At 39.3% G+C, this 20,820-nt stretch overlaps 1 protein-coding gene across 2 annotated transcripts; it reads right to left on the reverse strand.

Annotated features, from left to right (window-relative positions):
• Window positions 1–1,185: 1,185 nt before the first annotated feature.
• kel (kelch) lies at window positions 1,186–19,804 on the reverse strand. Of its 2 annotated transcripts, none has more exons than XM_065236640.1 (5): window positions 19,324–19,804; window positions 17,936–18,091; window positions 17,450–17,851; window positions 17,285–17,381; window positions 1,186–6,234 (listed from the first exon to the last, which is right to left on the reverse strand). In XM_065236640.1, the coding sequence occupies exons 1-5, from the start codon at window positions 19,437–19,439 to the stop codon at window positions 2,707–2,709; spliced, it is 4,299 nt and encodes a 1,432-aa protein (XP_065092712.1). In that variant the 5' UTR covers window positions 19,440–19,804; the 3' UTR covers window positions 1,186–2,706. The 2 variants fall into 2 exon arrangements, with proteins under 2 accessions (XP_065092712.1, XP_065092713.1); XM_065236641.1 differs by having other exon boundaries at window positions 5,107–6,234.
• Between the last annotated feature and the right edge of the window lie 1,016 nt (window positions 19,805–20,820).

Consider the following 20,820-nt stretch of genomic DNA (forward strand, 5'->3'; position numbering starts at 1 on the left):
AAATCTTTATAATAATACCTGATCAACCTGAAGTCTTGAAAAAATATCAAGAGGACTTCATGGAGATCTAATAACACCTTAAGATCGTTGGAATAATGTTTGAGCAGTCTGGTTTCATATGAGACAATATCTGTTTGATGTAAAAGACGCAAGCTCTTCCATAAAACTCCATAAGTTCTATAATATACTATGAAACTCCCAGAACTTCTATAATATTATATGATCTTTAATGAAATATCTCTCTTCTTCTTCTTCTTGTTCGCATTTCAAGCTTATTGCTTAGCACATATTAGCTTATTACGTGCTCTCAACTTAGTGTTCTGAATGCACTTCCACAGTTGTTAATTGAGAGCTTTCGATGCCAATACCAATGCATGAGTTTGTATATTGTGTGGCAAGCACAATGATACTCTATGTCCAGGGAAGTCGAGAAATGAAATATCTCTCACTTCTATTAAATTATCTGAACTTCAATAATCCCTGAAACATTAAAAAATACAAGTTCCATAAAGTTTACTGTTCTCAATGAAGTTCACCAGTTATTATTAGCTCTCCGAAATTCTATGAAATATCCCCAAACTTCTCCTAAGTTCCCAAAAATTCTGTAAAATTACAAAATGTCCTTTAAATCTTCTCAACTTCTACGAAGTTCTCTGAACATTTACGAGAAACATCTAAAAAATTCATCCAAAGATAGTTGAAACAGAGTTCCATTCGTGTATCGAATCCGCTCAGAAATAAAACAGACTAGTCGAGCAGTTGCGAATCTGGTGCAAAATAGTGTTCGAATAATGAAACTGTAACTCAAAATTGCGAGGGGCGCGTTTCTGTTCTAGTTGAAACATTCCATATAAAATAGAACAGCCTCGTGAACGGCCTAATTTTGTATACCGAATTTCAAAGCACATGCAACCAATATTATCCATCCAAGATGCAATTTTCAAACAAATAATGGAAAACAGCATTTTAAGATCCATATCAATTAGAGCCATTTCCCCTGCAAACCGATTTTGCTATTGAAAAAAATTAAGGGTAGGTGTTCCAGTAATAGTGGTGTACCTATAGTTGCGGTATGGAGGTTGTGAGGATCCATTATCCTATTATCCCAACCAGGTAATACATTCCCCACATTTGCATAGGAAGGGATTGTGATAACACTACTAAATTCACTCGATACAAGCCATCAACTGTTAAATCCATTTATTGAATGCTTTATCCGAATGCATCTATCAATCCATTGTTCCATTCTTGGGCAATGCCGTATGTGTATATGACTAATATGAATAGGACTCACAACTACCAGAACTACAGCAAATGTTGTTACGTTGTTTTTTTTTATGTTTTGTTATTCTTGTGTTTTGCGTTTTTTGTATTTGTTTTCAGATGAATTCGTTTGATTCGTAAATATTGGAATATTTCTAACTGACTGACTAAAAGGATTAAATATTCCCGTGCCACTTTTCCCCGGTTTTATATGCCTATAAACGTGTATGTATGCGTGTATGTCACTCTACTACTACATCTGAGAATTAAAAAAGTACATATTTCATTGAACCGCCGTCCAGTGTTGGTTGAGATTGATGCGCAAGGTAAAATAATTGTAGATTTCCGATCATGATAGGTCTCACCATTACTGGGTTTTGTACTGATTATAACTTATGCTTCATTGTTTCTGTATCTGTGTCGTAGATATTATGTCTTCGTGTTTGTCTGTTTCGTTAGCGCACGCTCTCTCGGGCGGCTTGTGAGTGTGTAAGTGCTATCTGTGTTATGAATTTTATGACAATTGACTAACTTTCCTAATAACCATGTTTAGTACTCTGATTAACTTGTGAATGTATAAGAAAAGTGTAGATATCTACTTTCAACGGAAGAACGCAATAAAGAAGAAATGCCTTGTTCTGTGTGTGTAGGTAGGTGCTTATGATAGGCCTCCGCTAATGGTAAACATGTGTATGTGTGTTGTTGTGTGTTTATTGTTGCACAAACTGGCTGGAAAATACATTGATATTGTTCGATTCGTTCCGACGACATTATTATTAAGATTTAACGAGTCTTGGTTGCAGTAAACGCCTTAAAATCTAAGTCTTGACAATTATATAACCTATCCGCTAAATGCTTTCTAACATAATTGTAATCAAAGGTTGGAAAGTGAGTTTCTGCGCCAATAAATGCTCTAATCTCGATCTAAAATATGGTTTCTTGTAGAAAAAAGAAAACAGTGCTTCAGTATAAAAGAGGAATTCGAATATATTAGGAATAAATAGAATCTATCAATAAATATTGAGCAAGCGGGAATAAAACAGACTAAAGGACTAAACAAATTGCCACAGATTCAAAAAGTAGTCTTGTGTTAAGGGAGGATGGAAATGATTTAGGTTACACGATGTGGGAAGTATTGGAATTAATTGCAAGGGTTGACAAAATTTTAAAATGGGTTTGTTAGTTCGCCACCATATAACTGCCACAGTTTAAGATACCTTCTTTCTCTAACTTTTGCATGCAATTGTTGCCTAGAATCTCCCAAACCTTTCCTAGTCGATCTTTTTTGGCAGCTAATAAATGACAAGTTCTACGACATCCCTTGAAAATCTGAACGACAAGAAAATCCTCGTTCAGGCAGCTATACGGCAACGTAAGTAAAATTACTTGTCAACCCGAGCGATCAGATGAAGAAGCCTCATGATAGATTGGTAGTGCAAATGTTTAAGTTGCGTCAACGTTGCTGTCATCAGCATTTTCATCATCGGATGCGGAAGATTCGGCAGCATTGTCTTCAAAGTTGGACGATTCGGACGTCTCCTGGGAAGAAGCACCCTCCTTATCTTTTGCAGCAGCTTCTCCCATGTCCCCAATGTTTTCTATGCACTGAATACTACTACTAGCACCACCGTCACCACCACCACCATAACCTTCACCCCCGTTACTATCCTCAGCTGGCCCGCCAGCATCGGTGGCAATGGAATCCATAACGAAATTTTCCGAATCCGATGAAGTTGACGCCGGTGTTCCACCTCGCTCTGGTTGAACCGGTGATACGGAAGATTCCTTGCTTTTCGGAGGCGAAGCGGAATTCGCACGGGAATACGAAGGAGTAGCCGACTCATTCACGACAATGGTCGGAGGGGTCTTGGGCGATTCTCGCGGTACTTCTCGGCTGGGACCAGCTCTTTCGTTGTCCTGTAGAAAATCGGTAGCACGGAAAGTTCCATCGGTAATCCGACGAATTTCACGAGGACGTGGAACCGCTCCGGCCGGCCGGAAGCTATTATCCTCAAAATTGAAGGCCCAATTACGGAAGGGATCTCCACCACTGCGTTCCTCACGTCTGGAGGTGCCAGATCGAGCTGGACTTTCCGACCTAGCTCGATTGACATGACTGAATGCCGATCGAGATCCAGCGTGATCCAAACGACCCGAAGGAGCATCAACGGGGACGTTTTCGTATTCGTGTTCCCGCAAACGAGACAACTGCGGAGTATTCCGTAGGACCCTTGGGTAGCTGCCATTCATAGTTGGATACTCTCTAGCCGGTGGAATGTAGTCACCGTACTCGTGCGAACGCATTTCCGCTTGTCCGTCCAATCTCATGAGCTCCTGATGATTCGTGGTACTTCCACACCCATCACAGTTTCGAGAGAACATGAAGTTAAAATCGATAAACTTGTAGTCCGGAGGGGTTTGACCAACCCACAAGGGAAGCCATTTATTGACCAACAGCCACTGCAGCGATGGTTTAGAGATCCGATTTACCTGGGTTTCCCCATCGTTCTGCTCAGAATTACTTTGACTTTCCTTTTTGGACTTACTCTTAATTTTTGGAATTGTTCCAGTTACCTTAGCGGTCACTGATGAAGAACCAGAAGATGCAGTTGCTCCTGAACTACCACCAGCAGCTGCTTCACCACCGGTCGCACCTCCAGAAGGACCCGGCTGTCCCGTAGCTCCACTCTTGCTGATATTGTTCATTGATTGTGAATTCTCACCACCCAAACAGCTGAAGAAACTCTTCACATTGACGGATGACGAATCCTTCCCGGTTGCACTAGGTTGATTGTTAGTAGCGGGATTCAGTCTTATATGACCGACAGTACCAAGATGGCTGTGTCCCAGAACGGCGTAGTGTCCTCCAAGACTGTAATGGTCGATATTCCCACAGGAAGAACTCAAATGTCGCTCGATACGGCCAACTCCATGCCCAATAACATCCAATCTTCCAAACACTCCCCGATTGGATGGTCCGGCAGCTGCTGCCCCAAATGATCCTGTATTTTGGTAAGCCGGTTCTTCCCGAACCCTCTCATAGACGTTGTCAAACTTTGCAAAGTTTTGATTCTGATATCGATGGTACTGATAAGATTCCGTATCGTCAAAACTGCGTTGTCGCGGAGCTCGCATACTGTTATTCTGGGAATGTCTTGGTCGATTCAGATCAAGATGAAGGTTTTGGTAACGCGGACCTGAATTCATTGATTGTTGATTTTGGTAGTAGTTGTTGCGTGGAGCTCCACCACGGGGCACATCGTATCCGGCAGTTCTATCGTACAGTTCATTCCGGTAGGCGAGCGAAAGATATTGTTGTTGCATCTGTAGCATGCTCGGAGGTGGCGGTGGACATGGAGCGACTCCCGGTTGAATATTGTTGCTACGAGGTCCCATACCGGCCAACGACGGTCCCGGTTGGGGTTGTTGATTGGCTTGAAGCACAAGAGGAGGAGGTTGCGGGATGACTCCCAGCGGATTTTGAGCAATGGCAGGGGCAACCGCAGCCACGCCAGCATTCGCAGCAGCAGCAGCGTATTGTTCAATTGACTCGTAAATGTTTTCGTAGTGTACATTGTTATTGTTGTTGTTGTTGATGTTATTGGCATTGTTATTATTGTTATTGTTGTTATTGTTATTATTGGAAGCCTGATTATAGCATACAGCACCAGCTTCAGAGTTCAGCCCTTCGGCTTGACTATTCTCATCATCGTTGTTTTGGTTGTTATTGTGGCTATTGCTGTTATTGATGTTGCTATTGTTTGCTGCACTACCAATGATCGAACAATTCGCATACCTAGAGCTGCTTGCTGCCGTGGCGGCGGTAGCGCCCTGCTGTTCGCTTCACATGGGCTTATCTATCATTGCTACACCGGCATAGCTGCGCCCGATGCTCATCGAAGCTGGCAACAACCGCCAGGTGTTCGTCTCCGGTGTATAAACCTCTACCGATGCCAAATTCGAAGTCCCATCATCGCCACCCACCACAAACAGCATTCCCTTGTGAGCGACAACTCCAGCATTCCGACGGCAGAAGGCCATATCTGCAACCTTGTGCCATGTATTCGTTTCCGAATTATAAGCCTCCACCGATTTCCTCACCAATGGCCCATCATGCCCACCAACTGCATACAGAATATTATCCAAAACTCCCACTCCGGCTCCGCTCCTACGGTCCGTCATTTCCGAAACTTGAGTCCACGTATCCATTGCCGGACTGTACCTCTCCACCGATGCCAAGCACTGTCTCGAGGCTCCATCGTACCCTCCAACGGCATACAACAGACCATACACCACTCCAACTCCAACCGAGCTCCTTCTAGTCGACATCGAGGAAATCAACCGCCACTCCTGCGTCCTCGGATCGAACATCTCCGCCGAACTCAATCCCGATGAACCATCGAAACCCCCAACCGCGAAAATGCAACTATTCAAAACCGCCACCCCCAAAGTCGATCGTCTGGCCTCCATACTATTACAGGTCGTCCACTGATCCTGAACCGGATCATACACATCTACCGTACGTACCCGCAACGAACCATTAAAACCACCAATAGCATACACCCTATCGCCGAGAACGGCCAACCCGGCGCGGCAACGTCGCGTAGGCATTTCTGCGACCTGATACCAACGTTCCTCGCGCAGATCATAGCATTCCACCGAACGAATCGCCTTCGGTGCTTGACCCCCAATGACGAGCAGCACCTTGGGCAGCCCAACCGGTTGCCGCGGAATGGTGCGTGGCGTCTTGAAAGTCGTCTTCAGCTCCCCCTTCAACAGATGGTACTTGAGGGCTTCGATGATGAAGTCTTTGCACTGGAGATCGCCCTTCAGTAGCTGTTCCTTTTCGACCCGTTGCACAAGGTATTCCTGTGAGAGCAGTGGCAGCCGGACGTGTTCCATCAGGTCGGCCAGATATGACTGGCGGATGCAAATGTCGTACTGGATCCACGTTATCACACACTCGTAGACCTGGAAGGGGAGCGAAATGGAAGATGGGTTAGTTGCGGTAGTCAAGGGCCAACAAGGTATCTTTATTCGTATTATTCTAAATTTATTAAAACCGTGCAAGACCGAAATATACTTCCACATCAATTCACTGGCTTTCGTCAGGGCCATGTAATGTGCTTCCATGTGAAGCGATCCCAAACTTCAGCAACAAAATATCGATAGGCTGGCACCTCTTTTTAGCGAAATGTTGCAATTGAATGCAATCAGAACATTTGAGCGAGAAATCCCTCCAACCATTTCTCGTATATCTTTCATGTACCACTTGAGCAAAAAAAAATGGCTAAATATTCACCCATATTCTCGTTTTCGTTCGAACTGTATGATCCATACAAAAAAAGGTTTTTTTAATGGAAAATACGGTTCAAACGAAAACAAGAATATGAGTGATAGCTTTTTTTTGGATTTCGTGTTTTTTGTTCTCGCTCATCGATTATTATGCATGAGAAAACGGGGCGATTCTGTGGTGGAAAATTAGCTATTTCCCTTTCACAGATTTCAGAATTCAGTACCTAGAACTACAAAAGTCGAACGAAAGGTATCATTTAGATTCAGTTCGGATCATTCTCAACACAAAAATTACTTCCTAAACCCCGCCTCTAACACAGGATGGAGGGAATTTTCTTTTTGAAATTCCCGGTTTTATCCAGTTTTCCCGGATCAAATCTAAAAAAAATCCTACTTGATAATAAGGTGGAGGAGCTAGGACAAGTTATTTACTAAACAATAAATAAACGATGTACATACAATTTTTAGATGTCAATCTATAGCTTTCAAGCTCTATTTTGCTAGAAAAATATTACATCGTAATCAGTAGCAGTGATAGTTGCTAACTTTTACTCCAATAATAGTGGAACGCATTGTTTCCTATGGGTTCCACTATTATAGGAAGACTAACGCAACTATAGGGGCAAAGGGGTCAAAATGTTAAAAAACAAATTAATTGTTTTCCGTCGATTTTGGTCAAATTATAAGTTTTAAATATGCAAATCTGCTTTATTTTAGAAGAGCTACTGATGAAAAATAACCTCATCTGTTTTTCTCTCACTATTTCAGCACAACCCCTATGCCGCAACCACCGGTACAACACTATTACTGGAACATCTACCCTATTCAATAAAAAACGAAGTTTGATTTTTTTAACGTTACCAAATGCAAATTTGCGATAATATTTGCAAACATATGAGGTATCAAATCTAGATAAACATTTCAAAAGGTTCTATTTGCATTGATCGATTTTCTTCATCGACTTTCTCTTCCGTTAATAACTCAGCTGCAAAACCTTTCCCTATTGTATTTGACGTTTTGGATGCTAGATAAGAATCTCCTTTATCAAACTATGTTGTAACATTAGCGCGAAATCTGTTTGCATAGCAGTGGTTATAAAAAGAGAAAGTCGATGAAGAGAATCGATCAAGGCAGATAGGACCATTTGAAATATTCATCGAGAAATGCAGAAAAGTAATGCATATTGATTTTTCTGAGTACACTGAACCCTTTTTCGAAGTAAATCTCAAATAACGAGGTTTTTTCTTACGAAATAAAAAGGTTTTTTTTTTGATTTTGTGAAACTGGGGAATACTGTAAAATACCCCACAATATGACTATTTTTTTAACCGGAGTGACGTGTAGGAACCAGAAATCCATGTCTGACGCCATTTTTAAAACCTGTTTAATAAGTGGATTTCCGTTTCTAACACGTCACCCCGATCCCAGAAATACACATACACTCCGTTTCATAACAAAAGATCCACTGAAAAAATGCGCACATTTTTTTGATAGTGTATTTGTTTACTTTATTCATAAGCACATGATGGCCGTGTGTGAGAGCTAACGTTCACCTCAATACATATGAATCTATAAACATGATTTGTGAATAGAAAAAAAAGACAAATCAAGCTGAATATTGCATTAGGTCCTAAGTAACAATTCTCTTCGTCGACTTTCTCTTTCGTTAATAACTTGACCACATAACCGTTTCTTGTTGTATTTGTCGTATTAGATGCTAGATAAAAGCTTCTTTTATCGATCTGTGTGCTGAAAATACCTGTCGATCTGTGTGCTGAAAATAATGTCTTTACATGGCCGTGGGAATACAAAGAGAAAGTCGGTGAAGAGAATCTGTCAATGTTACTTAGAACCTAATGCAATGTTCAGCTTGAAATGGGTGCAATTTACTATTTCACAACTATAGAACCAATTTATGTAAAGTCATTCGCTTCAGTTGCAGTCCAGTTTTCTTTCAACAATGATCGTGTTGTGACGCGTTTGTGTAAGCTCTAGAATGCCGCGTGGAACGTATTTTGTCGGAACAAGAGAAAGGTAAAATTTTGGTTTATCGCGAATGTGATGTTAGTATTCGTGAAATTGCGCGTCGTTTAAGCAGATCACATCACGTTATCAGCAATTTTTTGAGAGATCCTGAAGGATATGGTGGACATAAAAAAGGAGGACCTAATAAAAAGCTATCTGAAAGGACGCAACGCAGAATAGTTCAAGCTGCAAGCAACTCACTAAAGAGCTTGAATCAGATAAAGGTAGAACTATCACTATATGTTTCACGTTCGACAGTCTACTGAACATTGTAAGGCTCTTCTTACATACAGCGACAAAATCTGAAGCAAGCTCCACGGCTTTTGCCTCGTCATAAAGAAGCTCTTCTTCAATTTGCACGAGACAACATTTGTAGAGTAAAGTATGTAACCGTTTTATAATTCAGAATTAAAAAAATGTTAATTCAGTTCATTCTTTCAGGTGGTCTTTTCTGATGAGAAGAAATTTAGAGCTCGATTCAAAGTAAATCTGGACACACGGTTTAATACACCACCGCGCCCCTGGTGGTCATAACAAAAAACGTTTGACAGGCATTTGTTGATGTTTCATTGACGAAGAAATTGGTGAAAAGTTTTTCTCGATTGATCGACGCATCCCAAAATTACGGATCATGCAACTTGAGAAAAGAAAATTAATTGTGCACAAACATCCCTTCGTGGTCTGCCTTAAAAATAGCAAAAGTGTTAAAATTCCCAAAGTCAACGGTGAGTCTTCTAATCAAACGTTACAAGGATACTCTGAGTGTGGATAGAGCACAGTTCATCTATCATAAAAGTGGAACTAGGAACAAAGAGCTGAGGAGAAAGGTGTTGAGGTACGTGAAAAGCAACCCAGGTGTCTCCATACGTGATTTGGTAATAAAATACGATTCCAACTTTTCCACCGTGCGTAACATCCTTTCAAAAGAAGGATATAAGTCTTGTTGTGCCAGTAAACATCCGAATCGCTCCCTGTAACAAAATTTAGTGACCAAAAAGCGAGCACGATTAGTACACGAACGAGTTTTGACGAAATTTGATGGCTGTATTTTAATGGATGACGAAACATATGTCAAAATGGATTATAAACAAATCCCCGGACGAAAATTTTACCTGGCAACTGGTCGTGGGGATGTCCCTACCAGGTATAAATTTGTTTTTGCTGATAAGTTTGCTCGGAAACTTATGATTTGGCAAGGAATCTGCAGCTGTGGCCTTAAAACCAAGGTTTTCATCACATCTCACCCAATGACGTCGAAGGTTTACATTAAATAGTGTCTGAAAAAACGGATTTTACCCTTCATTCGGCAACACAAGACCAACGTTATGTTTTGGTCGGATCTAGCCAACTGCCACTACTCTAAGGAGGTACTAGAATGGTATGCTGCAAACAACGTTAATTTCGACGCCAAAGAGATTACCGTGAAGGCACCATATTTGACGCAAGTAAGGAAATATCATATTCAATGTAGATTTAAAAAATCAACACACGATTAATTTATTTGAAATTTTACCTGCCACTATTTGCAACTTCTAAGAATAGGAGACAAATATAAAACTTGACTTGTTAAAAACTGTTGGGAAAAAATTACTTTTGATATCGTTCGTCGTGTGCCTAATAATGACGCACTCATTTTCCTATGTTCCTAATTTGACGCAAAATGTTCCTTATTAGACGCACTATAAAAATGTTATAAATTCAATCCATAATGATCGATTGTTGAATGTATTGTTATATGCGTAGTGGGTATATAACATTATATTATTTATTTAATGAGTTTGGCCTTTCAGGAACAGATTAAGACCATGTCGTAGACACAGATTTATCAACAATGTTCCTATGTTCTTGATTTTGGCGCACTGATTTCACAATGTGCCTTGATCGACTCAAAGTGTTCTTTATTTGATGCACTGAACAAAATGATGTGAATTATACAAATAATTACTGCTTATTCAACTTTTTGTAATATACATATCGCAAAAAAAAAACTTAACAAGGGCCATTAATTTTTTTCGGAGCAGCTTTAGGTTTAGACTCTTGACGGCCCCTTAGAGCTGCAGATTTTTTGGCCTCTCTAGCCTTTTTCTTCTCTCCTCGAATCTGTTCTTCCTTCTGTTTTTCCGATTCCATTTTTGCATACCATTCTTTATATTCTTCACTTGTAGCAACAGCCGGTGGACGGGGACGCTTACGTGCAGCTTTTGGCAGCTTGGGTGTTGTTGCGGCAAGAAAAATGCTTTGTTGAACAGATTCTCCTTTTCCTCAGATAAACCTGATTGAGATAAGTCGTATGATGTCTCTGACTCCGCATGCTCATCTGGATGCTTCTCCGGAACCATTGAAAGGGTTTCTGTCTCTATTGGCCCTCCCGGAGGTTCTTCAAGATTATCACTTTCTTCTTGTCCTCCCGTACATCTGAGGATTCGTCATTGCTTGGGCTCTCTGTGATCTGAAATCTGTCCCACCTTGACAAGGTGCGCATCCGATCATCTAAAATTAAATCGATATTTATAATTAACCCATCAGGTACTTCTAAAAACATATTCAGGAATTGGTACCTTCAATTTTATCATTTCCGAAACCATAAAAACCGTCTGTTTGATTATCATGCTTATTAGAAATCGACTTTGCCTTTTTTTTTTATCTCCTGCCAATCAAGGTTGACTGATGTTTCTCAAATAGTTTTAGCTGTCCAACCTTGAGGTGCGATTCCAAACCCCGCAGTAAATTATTTTCCTTAATAGCTTCACTGTTTTCTTTTTTGTCCGGCTGAATACGCCCGTTCCTCTCATCATTGGGCTTATCTTGCTCTTGAAGAAGCATTTGATAGTTAACCGCATTAGGATCCCTCGGCGCGATTCCACACTTGCGGAAACCATTTACAAGTATGGGTTTCAATTTCTTCATATTATCAACCGCTTTTTCCAAAAGCGGTGCAATTTCATGCTTTGGCAAGGACTCACCAGCATGAACGGTTCGATACTCAATAAGATGTCTGTTCCATTGGACCTTCAATGGTCTAAAAAAGGATACGTCCAATGGCTGGAGTACGTGTGTCGAATTCGGGAACAAGGAAATTCGTGCGACAATATTCAACAGTCTGGTACGATACGTGAGAGGAATGACCATCCACAAAAACAATAATTGGTAGCGGTATTTCTGTCTTTTTCAACCACGATACAAATACATTCTTCAAATAATCAAAAAATGTTTCTTGAGTCATCCATCCTGATTGATTTCTTCCAACAACCCAACCTGGTGGTGCACTTCGCGCGATTTCCGCCGGAAGACGTTGCTTGTAAGGGAAAAGAATCAACGGTGGAGCAAGCGTCCCGGCGGCGTTGGCCGCAAACAAAGCGGTATAACTTTCCTTCTCGGAGTTTCCGTTGTTCGTGTAAACATATTTTTTTCCAATTTTGGCAAAAACCTGCTCTTTTGTCGGAACAATCCTAACTGCCGATTCGTCCATATTGAACACACATTCTGGCTTCGCAAGAACTTGCTATAGATTTTCATTGTTTATAAATGAATCAACTTCACTGAACCAGTTTCTTATCTGTTTCTCCGAAACCGCAGTGCGTTGCTTCGAGAGAGCGCTCGGTACGCGTCGATATATTTCAGGATGGCGTCGTAAAAACAGCTTAAACCACTTACGACCGGGGATTCCTCCAGTAAAAGGGTTAGGTCTGTCAGACAGCTGAAGAAAGTATCCAACAGATGTTTTCAATTTTTGGGCATCAACCGGAAAGCCCGCTTTAGCAGCAAAACGAATCCAGTCGATTATAGTCCTTTCCTCTTCCGCAGCCAAAATCGTTGGCTTCCCCTGTGAACGCTGCTTTGATTGTTTCAGCTTCTGCCGAACAGTGGCCTCTGGAACGCCAAAAGAATTCGCTGATTGGTGGATAGATACACCTCTACGTGCCATGTCAACAGCTTTTCCAAGCTCAGCTTCGGTGTAGACTATGTACTTTTTATCGGATTTAATTTCGGATCCCATGTTTTCGTTCTGAAAATAATTAGGAACTGTATGAGCCTAAATTGACGCAAAGTATTCGGTCAAAAAATTTGATTAAAACATAAATAAGTAACATTGTAAGCATCAGATCACTAGTAATACATACGTTCTTACAGTTACAGATGTTTTTTAGCACTAAAAAACTGATTTTTATATGCAAACTAATAAAAATTGTACAACTCGTTTCTTAGCTCCTTTGTTAAGGAAGATGAAAATTGACGCACTTGACAGACGATGTTTTTCTTTTACTTTTATTTTGACGTTACTTAAGATCAACAGACAATTTGGTTTTACGAGTGTGAAGAATAAACGTAAATAAAAATACTTCGATTTATTTGAAGGTATAATTCTGCGTGAAATTCGAATAATCATGGATTTAATTTAAAAGTTCGTCAAATATGGACCTGCGTTAAATATGGTGTCTCCACGGTAATCCTCCGAATTGCCCTGAGTTCAGACCGATCGAAAAATATTGGGCAATTGTCAAGCGAAAACTTCGAGGATGCGTTAAAGAAGTATCACAACAAATGCGTTTAAAGTGTAATAAGTTCGCCGGTACAGTGTCACCAGCGACTGTGCAGATCATGATGGCATCGATCACAAGTAAAGTGCGTCAGTTCGTTCGAAACTGTGAAATGTAATAACTTGTTATATATCGTTTGAAAGCTGAATAAAAAAAAATACCCTTTTGTTTGACGTTTTAATCAATCGTTTAATTCTTGAGTTATGATCACTTGAATGCGTTCAAATTAACTTTGAATCGGGCTTTAATCAGGATGGACCAGATGGTATTTTTTCTTACTGGAGGGATTAACGGAAAGAGCAAAGTTATTTTTCCACTCGCAACTTTGGTGGTGGTAGTTTGATGGTTTGGGTAGCATTTTGTGAGAGTGGATTGGTGAAGGTTGCTTTTCCTTCAACACGAATGAAAAGTCAGGAGTACATCGAGTTTCTTCAAAACCATTTGCTACCATTCATACAACAAAACCATCAAGTTGACTGGACATTCCAACAAGATAACGCTTCAGTTCACAAACGCCGAGCGACCATGGCGTGGTTCGATAACCATGGCATTCAGATTATGGAATGGCCAGCTTGTTCTCCAGATCAGAATCCAATCGAGAATATGTGGAGATTGATTGTACGAAAAGTATATGCAGACAACAAGCAGTACAGAAATGTTGAAGAGCTCAAACGGGCAGTCTTTACAGCGTGGAACGGAACTCAAGAATCTACGTGCCGCAGCTTGGTTGAAAGCATGCTGAATAGGTTGTTTGAACTGGTTGAGAACAAAGGAGCAGCTACGTACTATTAACATACAGTCGTATAAAAGTCAAAATTTACCCAATCTTTTAGAATTGTCGAACCTGTCGAACTGTCATTCAGTCATGTCAGTGTGGTGTTGAGTACTTGGCACTGATGAAGTCTACAAGTAGTAGACGAAATACGCGTATCTGTCAAAAGATAAGCAATTATAACGCTTATATATTTAAAGGAAATAAACCCCCACACTCAAAGCTCTTCACAAAATTTACCATTTTGAATGTCATAAAGCACTGCATTTAACAAAAAAAAATATCGTTTCAACATGCTAGTCATGTTAGAACTTAAAAAAATATTTATTTTGATTTTTTCAACACAGCGGAAATTAAGGTAAGAATTTCATAATAAACACTTATGAATTTTAGCCTCAAGAAATCGGTATGAATATCATTGATTTGTCTTACGAAAAATAATGTTGACAACAAATTAATAAATCGGAGCAGACGGGAACCGAACCATGGACGTTGAGAGTACTAAGCCCTTGTGTGTTGACCACTCATCTTTCAACGCTTGTAAAAATGAAATGGTTAAAGGCGTATTGATGAATCAAAGTGACGATTGACTCACAGATGGCGAGTGGGTGAAAATGGTAATGACGTTTTGATATCTGTCAAATTGCATGATAATTTTTTTTAGAACATCACCATTTTTGTAATTGCGGATCTAAAAACTAGGTGTCGCATGACCAGTTTTGACTTTGCTTTGATTCGCCAATAAGAGCAACCTAAGGACACATGTTGCAAAATGTTGCTGCTTTAAACTGTATGCATAAAACTCCAAATTTGCGCTGTCAAATTTTTCCTCCTAAGATACGAAATGAAATCAAAGTTTGATGCAGTTGGTTCCAAAATACTAGAAAAATTTCAATGAAAAAAATGGTGCTAAAATTGAAAAACTACAAGGGACAGCCCTATGAGGTTGAACGTGGTCTTATATAATAAATGTTATTTGTTAACTGCAGCAGGAGCTTGTGTTTTGTGTAGAAAAAGGAATTTGTGCAAGGTTCTCTGTTTATACTCTTTAGTATGACTATGATTGCCCTGAAAAGAACCTTTTGGTATGAATTTTAGTTGGGACATCTTAACTCTTTTGAAAAATCTTGGTGGCCCTGCAAAAGGCAGGGCCACCAGGCCTTTGGAAGATGATTATGACGTGTAGCCAGCTGGATCAGCAAATCGGACCGAATAATCCCATATTATTCGGTTCAATGGTTGGGCACTCGCAGGAGACTCGGCCCGTCTGCTGCTGGACAGGGGTTGAACTGGTGTCTGCGACAGGTTGAAAGGTCGCAGAATATCAGTCTCCATGCAGCTAAAGCTCTTCTCCTTTTTAGTTTATCTCGTTAAACTCCTTTTCTCACCAATTTGGTAAATCTTAAACGCTGTCCAGACTGGAGAGTTATAACATGTTATAACGGTTGTCAACTAATTGCAACACAGAAACCACCATCAAGATAGCGCTATAACATGTTATAACTCTGTAGTCTGAACAAGGCATTAGCCTTAACACAGAAAGACGCTTAACACTTTTTTCGGCGAATTTATGATCCTATTTCACGTCATGGTTCTTCTCTATGCATGTTCAGATAAATTAGTACTTCTTTTTATTTTCTCTACTGTGCTAAATCAAACGAGTAGAAATAAGAAGGTATGTCAGTTACGCGCTCGAATAATTTAAAATACGATAAGTATTTAATCGAATAGCTAGACAACATCTTTACAATTAATCGTTATTCGATTAATTGGACTTTTAGACATCCCTAGAAAATAGTGTAATTTCAGGTGGTTCTTCGAAAATATCGAACAGCAGAATTGCAACCAGCAAGTGTAACCCAAGAACCGAAAGCGGTGCGATGCTAGTTTTCATTGCTATGACGACGACTGAATTAAAGGGCTTAGAAGCAAAGGGATGAAAGTCAATTCTATTCATCAATTTCCTCTTTTGATGACCATGGCTTTACTGATCTATCTCGCACTATTTCTGCTATTCTCTTCTATCATCCAGAACAACAAAACTTATCAATTAATGTGTTTGCCGTCGAGTTATTAACGAAACAGAAAGTCGTAGAAGAGAATCGATCTAAATCACTTGCACCCCTACTTCCAAGTTTGGTTAAAAATTTACAACTCTGGAGAGCATTTTGTGTGGTCGTTGGGGGCGTGTGGTTCTGAATAAGGCGATGAGTGTGGAAAATTTTACGCAATTGCATCCTCCCTATTTGCACACGCCCGAAGATCGGAGGCGAATGCCCCTTCGACTTGTTTCGTCTAATAACCACTCTCTGATGACAGTGTTGGGAAAGCAGCATATACAATATGCATGTACGTAGGGGATATGGCTCTAATGTTGGCCTATGGATCTAAGATTGGGCCCATTGCTAAAAATCTGCTATTATTCATTTCCCCTAATTGGTGTATTTGTTAGTTATTTCAACGCTTTTGGACAATGCTGGACATTTACAACTTTTTCAATAGTTTCTTGTTGGAATCATCATCAGTTGGAAGCATTGCTAGAAATATTTCTGATCGATTGGTGATAATATTATTGAAATTGGTTCAGGGGCAGCTGAGTTATTAACGTTCAAAATCTTTCATAATTTCGTTACATGTTCCATATTTCCATGTATCACAATTTTATTATGAATTTCATGCAACAATATGGAATAAAAAACACATAGGATGTTTTGAATAGTCAAGTTGTACATCGGACATGTTACATTGGGTGATTTTTCTCAATGACATAATCAATGAGTGTTACATTGGACGTTTTGTTCTACATGATACTAGATTCTCTTTCACAGATTTCAGGTTAGAATACCTCACCCTAAAATGGTTTTTCATGCCCCACCTTTAGAAAATGAGCATCAATCATGTTAGGCAGTCGAAATATCCGAAGTAACAATCACGTGCCCATCATTTCATTGGACAATTTTGGACCTATGATTGTTTTAAATAAAAGAATGTAAATTTTGATGGGTGATTTTGTAATAAATGCAGTGATAGAAGAGCAATAGTTTGTATCGAGTAACTCGATTTTTACATTTGTTACTTAGGACTTTTTGAAATGTTACGCGAGAATTCCGTCCTGAGCGATATTTCCACCCGCGGGGCGAGATTTTGCGATGGTACGAGAGGAAGAGAAGTACTTGTTATCTCTCTCATTCCAACGCAAATTTTACTCCACTCAGCTAATGCACGCTTAGTTCTAAATACACCAATAAACGTTCGAAACAATACTATGTTGTCACTCTTTCAATATTTTTTCTTATATACTTATATTATTCCCACACATTGTATCCTCATTTTCGCCGCATACTCGGTATCACAGTTCTAAGGATAAAATTCCTTTATAATAAATACATACCTTCTCCTCCGAGGGCACCGACAGCCGATCACTTTTAATCAAATTGACAACTTGTTCGCTGGTGAGATTCAAAAATTCGTCAAACTGAACAACCTCCCTGAAGCACAAAAATACCGAAATTAAACCTCTTGGCCTACAAATCCCCCTCCTGCAAAGGCTACTCACGAAAAATGCTGCTCAATGTACGTCTCGGCGTAGTTCAACAGATCGATGCATCCGTGGATGTCGGCAAAGTCCCGGATTCCCAAACAATTGCTCGGATCCAGCTGGGTTTGCAGGTAATCACAGCAAGCATCACGCACATCGGTCAGCTGCAGCAGGTTGGCCGCCGTCAGCAGGACCTGCACGTTATCCTCGGTAACTTCCACGACCGACGTGTACACGTACTCGATTAGCAGTTGCAGCGCTCGATGGTCGACACCTTGCAGGGTGATCCTATCCTGGCGGCTTTCCTCGAACCCGGTAAACATGGCGTAAAAGTACGGACTGCACGAAGCTAGCACCATCTTGTGCGCTGGTATCTCGATGCCATCGGCTACCAGTATCACATCGCATAGTAGATTTTGTCTGCGGAGGAAGGAGAAAGCAGGTATGTGATAATCGGTTATTGTTGTGAAATTTTTCGTGGGAGTTATGGTAATCGGTAATTACTCTCGCATATTATTCATGGCTTCAAACGATCGCTGCGTGTGCACATTGTTGCGGTAGGCTCCTCCGGCTGTTTTGTCTTTTCCATTAGACCTCGGCAGCTGCTTTTGGGAACTCTCATCCAGGGAGTTCTGGCTGGCATATCGGACCAGAATGCAACTGAAAGGGGAAATAACATCAATTATACAGTTGAAATTATCATGCAGAGCATTTTGCTGAGCTAGACTTGTTTGCCTTCGCAGGGGTTCCTATTAGAAGTGGTTTTAACATGATGAATAGGTATCTCAGTGAATAAGATATACATCAGACGAGTTAATCATTTTGACTTTTTTAGAAGAATTTGAAAATACAGCTAATAGATTTTATTTATTCTTTACTATAGCACATATAGAACAGTTAAAGCGGCTAGCTGCATCGAAAATGCTTTTCCATTTCCATCATATAAGCAGGGATATTAATAAAAAATATAAGAATACATGTTGGGGTTGTGGTTTTAGATTCCCAGCCTGATTTGAGTGAATTATTCTCCATACTATCCTTATGGAATCTTCCTTAAGTATCTGTAAAATTATCTCCAAAGATCCCCAATTTCCTTTACTTAACCCATACAGTGTGCGTTTGAATATTATTGTCGCATTAATAGCCCTTCGCTCAATTTCAACTTCTATTCAATTTTCAAACTGCCGTACTCTTGCGGAACTACCAACCTATCCTTTTCAAAACTTTCTCCAGTTAATAAATTATCACACTAAAGCTTCATGTTGATATTAGTATATCATTTCTAACGAACTCTGATAAGCTAGTATTTTCTAGAATTTATTAAAATGTGTTCCTTATTTTAAAATTAATGTATTCTAAACTCAGTTGGTTTCCTAGATTCCATTCTACATTCCGATGGCATTCTCTTTACAGAAGATCTTATTATAAAGGATCAATTCCGGAAGTGATTTCAAGGACAAACAAAACACGTTCGATGGGAAATAGTTCCACAGTTCTATTATGATTTCAAAATGTTTAATCTCTATTAAAATAAAACATAGCGATTAAAAACTATCATTGCCAAAAATCAGCTACTGAATAAATTTCCAGAGTTTTGCATACAATGCTGAATAAATTTAAAAAAATTAAACTACAAAGCCACGCAAACTTTTTAATTCGCTTCTCTAGCAATCACCTGCTGACCTCATTTATTCACTCTTCAAACTGTGTTTTTATCATTTCATTCGGCACCGATATCAACAAAAAACATAAACAAACTCTCAAAACCAGCTCACCACCTCACAATGTAAACATCACCAATAATTATTGAGAAGCTGAATGAGATGGTGAGAAAGTTAAGGCGAAGGCCATTGACGATATAAAAAAAAATAACAAATTCTCACTCAACTCACCTTCCCCGTTCCATTGTGCCCTCGGCAGCAGAATTTTGGCTGCTTCCAGTGTTGCTATTGTGGCTATTGCTTAGATTGCTCATGATACTCAGCGTGTACTGAATAAAAGATATCATACACCACCCAAGCCCACGTTTCCACCAGTACCGAACGAACACGAATTACTGTGCGTCTTCAAAGTCTGGAGCTGTGCCCCGATGACAATGTTGTTCTTGTTGTTGTTGTTGCTGACGCTTCTTTACTACCCGTCTTTTGTCCCCTGAAGGCAGTAATGGCGACGAGAATCGGCCCGAGTGAAAAAAGCTTCTCTTCCGGTAGCAAACACCACACTGTGGAAAACACTGGCGGCAAACAATGGCACACACCCCGATCTACAGCTGGCGCTCACTTTCGTCGCGGGAAAGTTCCATTTTGGTGGAAAGATCAACGTTTTTCACGGAGCAACAAATCCTGCTGCCATAACAAATATGGTCGCGAAAACAAAAAACATCCCCCGCTCGGGTGACAGCTGTCAGGTGCGAATGCGTGAGATGCTCGGTGAGCGGTGAGTTGGAACCGATTCGAATGGGAAACGGTTCGATTCTAATTGGAAGTGTGGGTGGGACGCGAAGAAGCAGATGAGCAAAACATGAAAATTGAGAAAAACGAAGTAGGGATGCTCGTGTAAACAGGCCTCCCTTAGCTCGGCTGGTAAAGGCGCAGGAAGACAGGAAAACCATGGTGTTTACTCATATCTGATATTTATTTTTGTTATTTTTTTGTGATTTCTTTTATCTTTGATGATTTATTGATTTATTGATTTTCTGATTTATTGATTTATTGATTTACTGCTTTATTGATTTATTGATTTATTGATTTATTAATTTATTGCTTTATTGATTAATTGATTTATTGAATTATTGATTTATTGATTTATTGATTTATTGATTTATTGATTTATTGATTTATTGATTTATTGATTTATTGATTTATTGATTTATTGATTTATTGATTTATTGATTTATTGATTTATTGATTTATTGATTTATTGATTTGTGGATATATTGATTTATTGATTTAATGATTAATGATTAATTGAATTATTGATTTATTGATTTGCTGATTTTTAAAGATTCATTTATTTATTGAGTTATCGATTAATTTAATTATTGATTTATAAATTTGACGATCAATTGATTTATTGCTTTATTGATTTATTGATTTACTGATTTATTGATTTCTTGATTTATTGATTTTTTAAATAATTGATTGATTAATTTTATGATCTATTGATTTATTGATTTATTGATTTCTTGATTCATTGATTTATTGATTTATTGATTCATTGATTTATTGATTTATTGATTTATTGATATATTTAATTATCGATTTCTTTTATTTAAATTAATTTATTGATATATTGATTTATTGAATATGGAATTACTGATTTATTGATTTATTGATTGGTTGGTTTTTAAATTCTTGATTTATTGATTTGTTTTTTTTTTCAATTTTTGA

The sequence above is a fragment of the Ochlerotatus camptorhynchus genome, unplaced genomic scaffold (assembly GCF_037179485.1).
Source record: "Ochlerotatus camptorhynchus isolate MF236.1 unplaced genomic scaffold, CSIRO-AGI_Acam_v1.1 ptg000559l, whole genome shotgun sequence".
NCBI lineage: Eukaryota > Metazoa > Arthropoda > Insecta > Diptera > Culicidae > Ochlerotatus > Ochlerotatus camptorhynchus.

What these genes read in the sequence shown, in the direction of transcription:
- kel (XM_065236641.1), bottom strand. Translation starts at nt 19,439, where the DNA reads ATGATATCTTTTATTCAGTACACGCTGAGTATCATGAGCAATCTAAGC. An exon ending in GGCACAATGGAACGGGGAAG is followed by an intron (nt 18,092 to 19,323) that starts GTGAGTTGAGTG and finishes TTCCCCTTTCAG; the next exon opens with TTGCATTCTGGTCCGATATG. An exon ending in GCCATGAATAATATGCGAGA is followed by an intron (nt 17,852 to 17,935) that starts GTAATTACCGAT and finishes CTTCCTCCGCAG; the next exon opens with ACAAAATCTACTATGCGATG.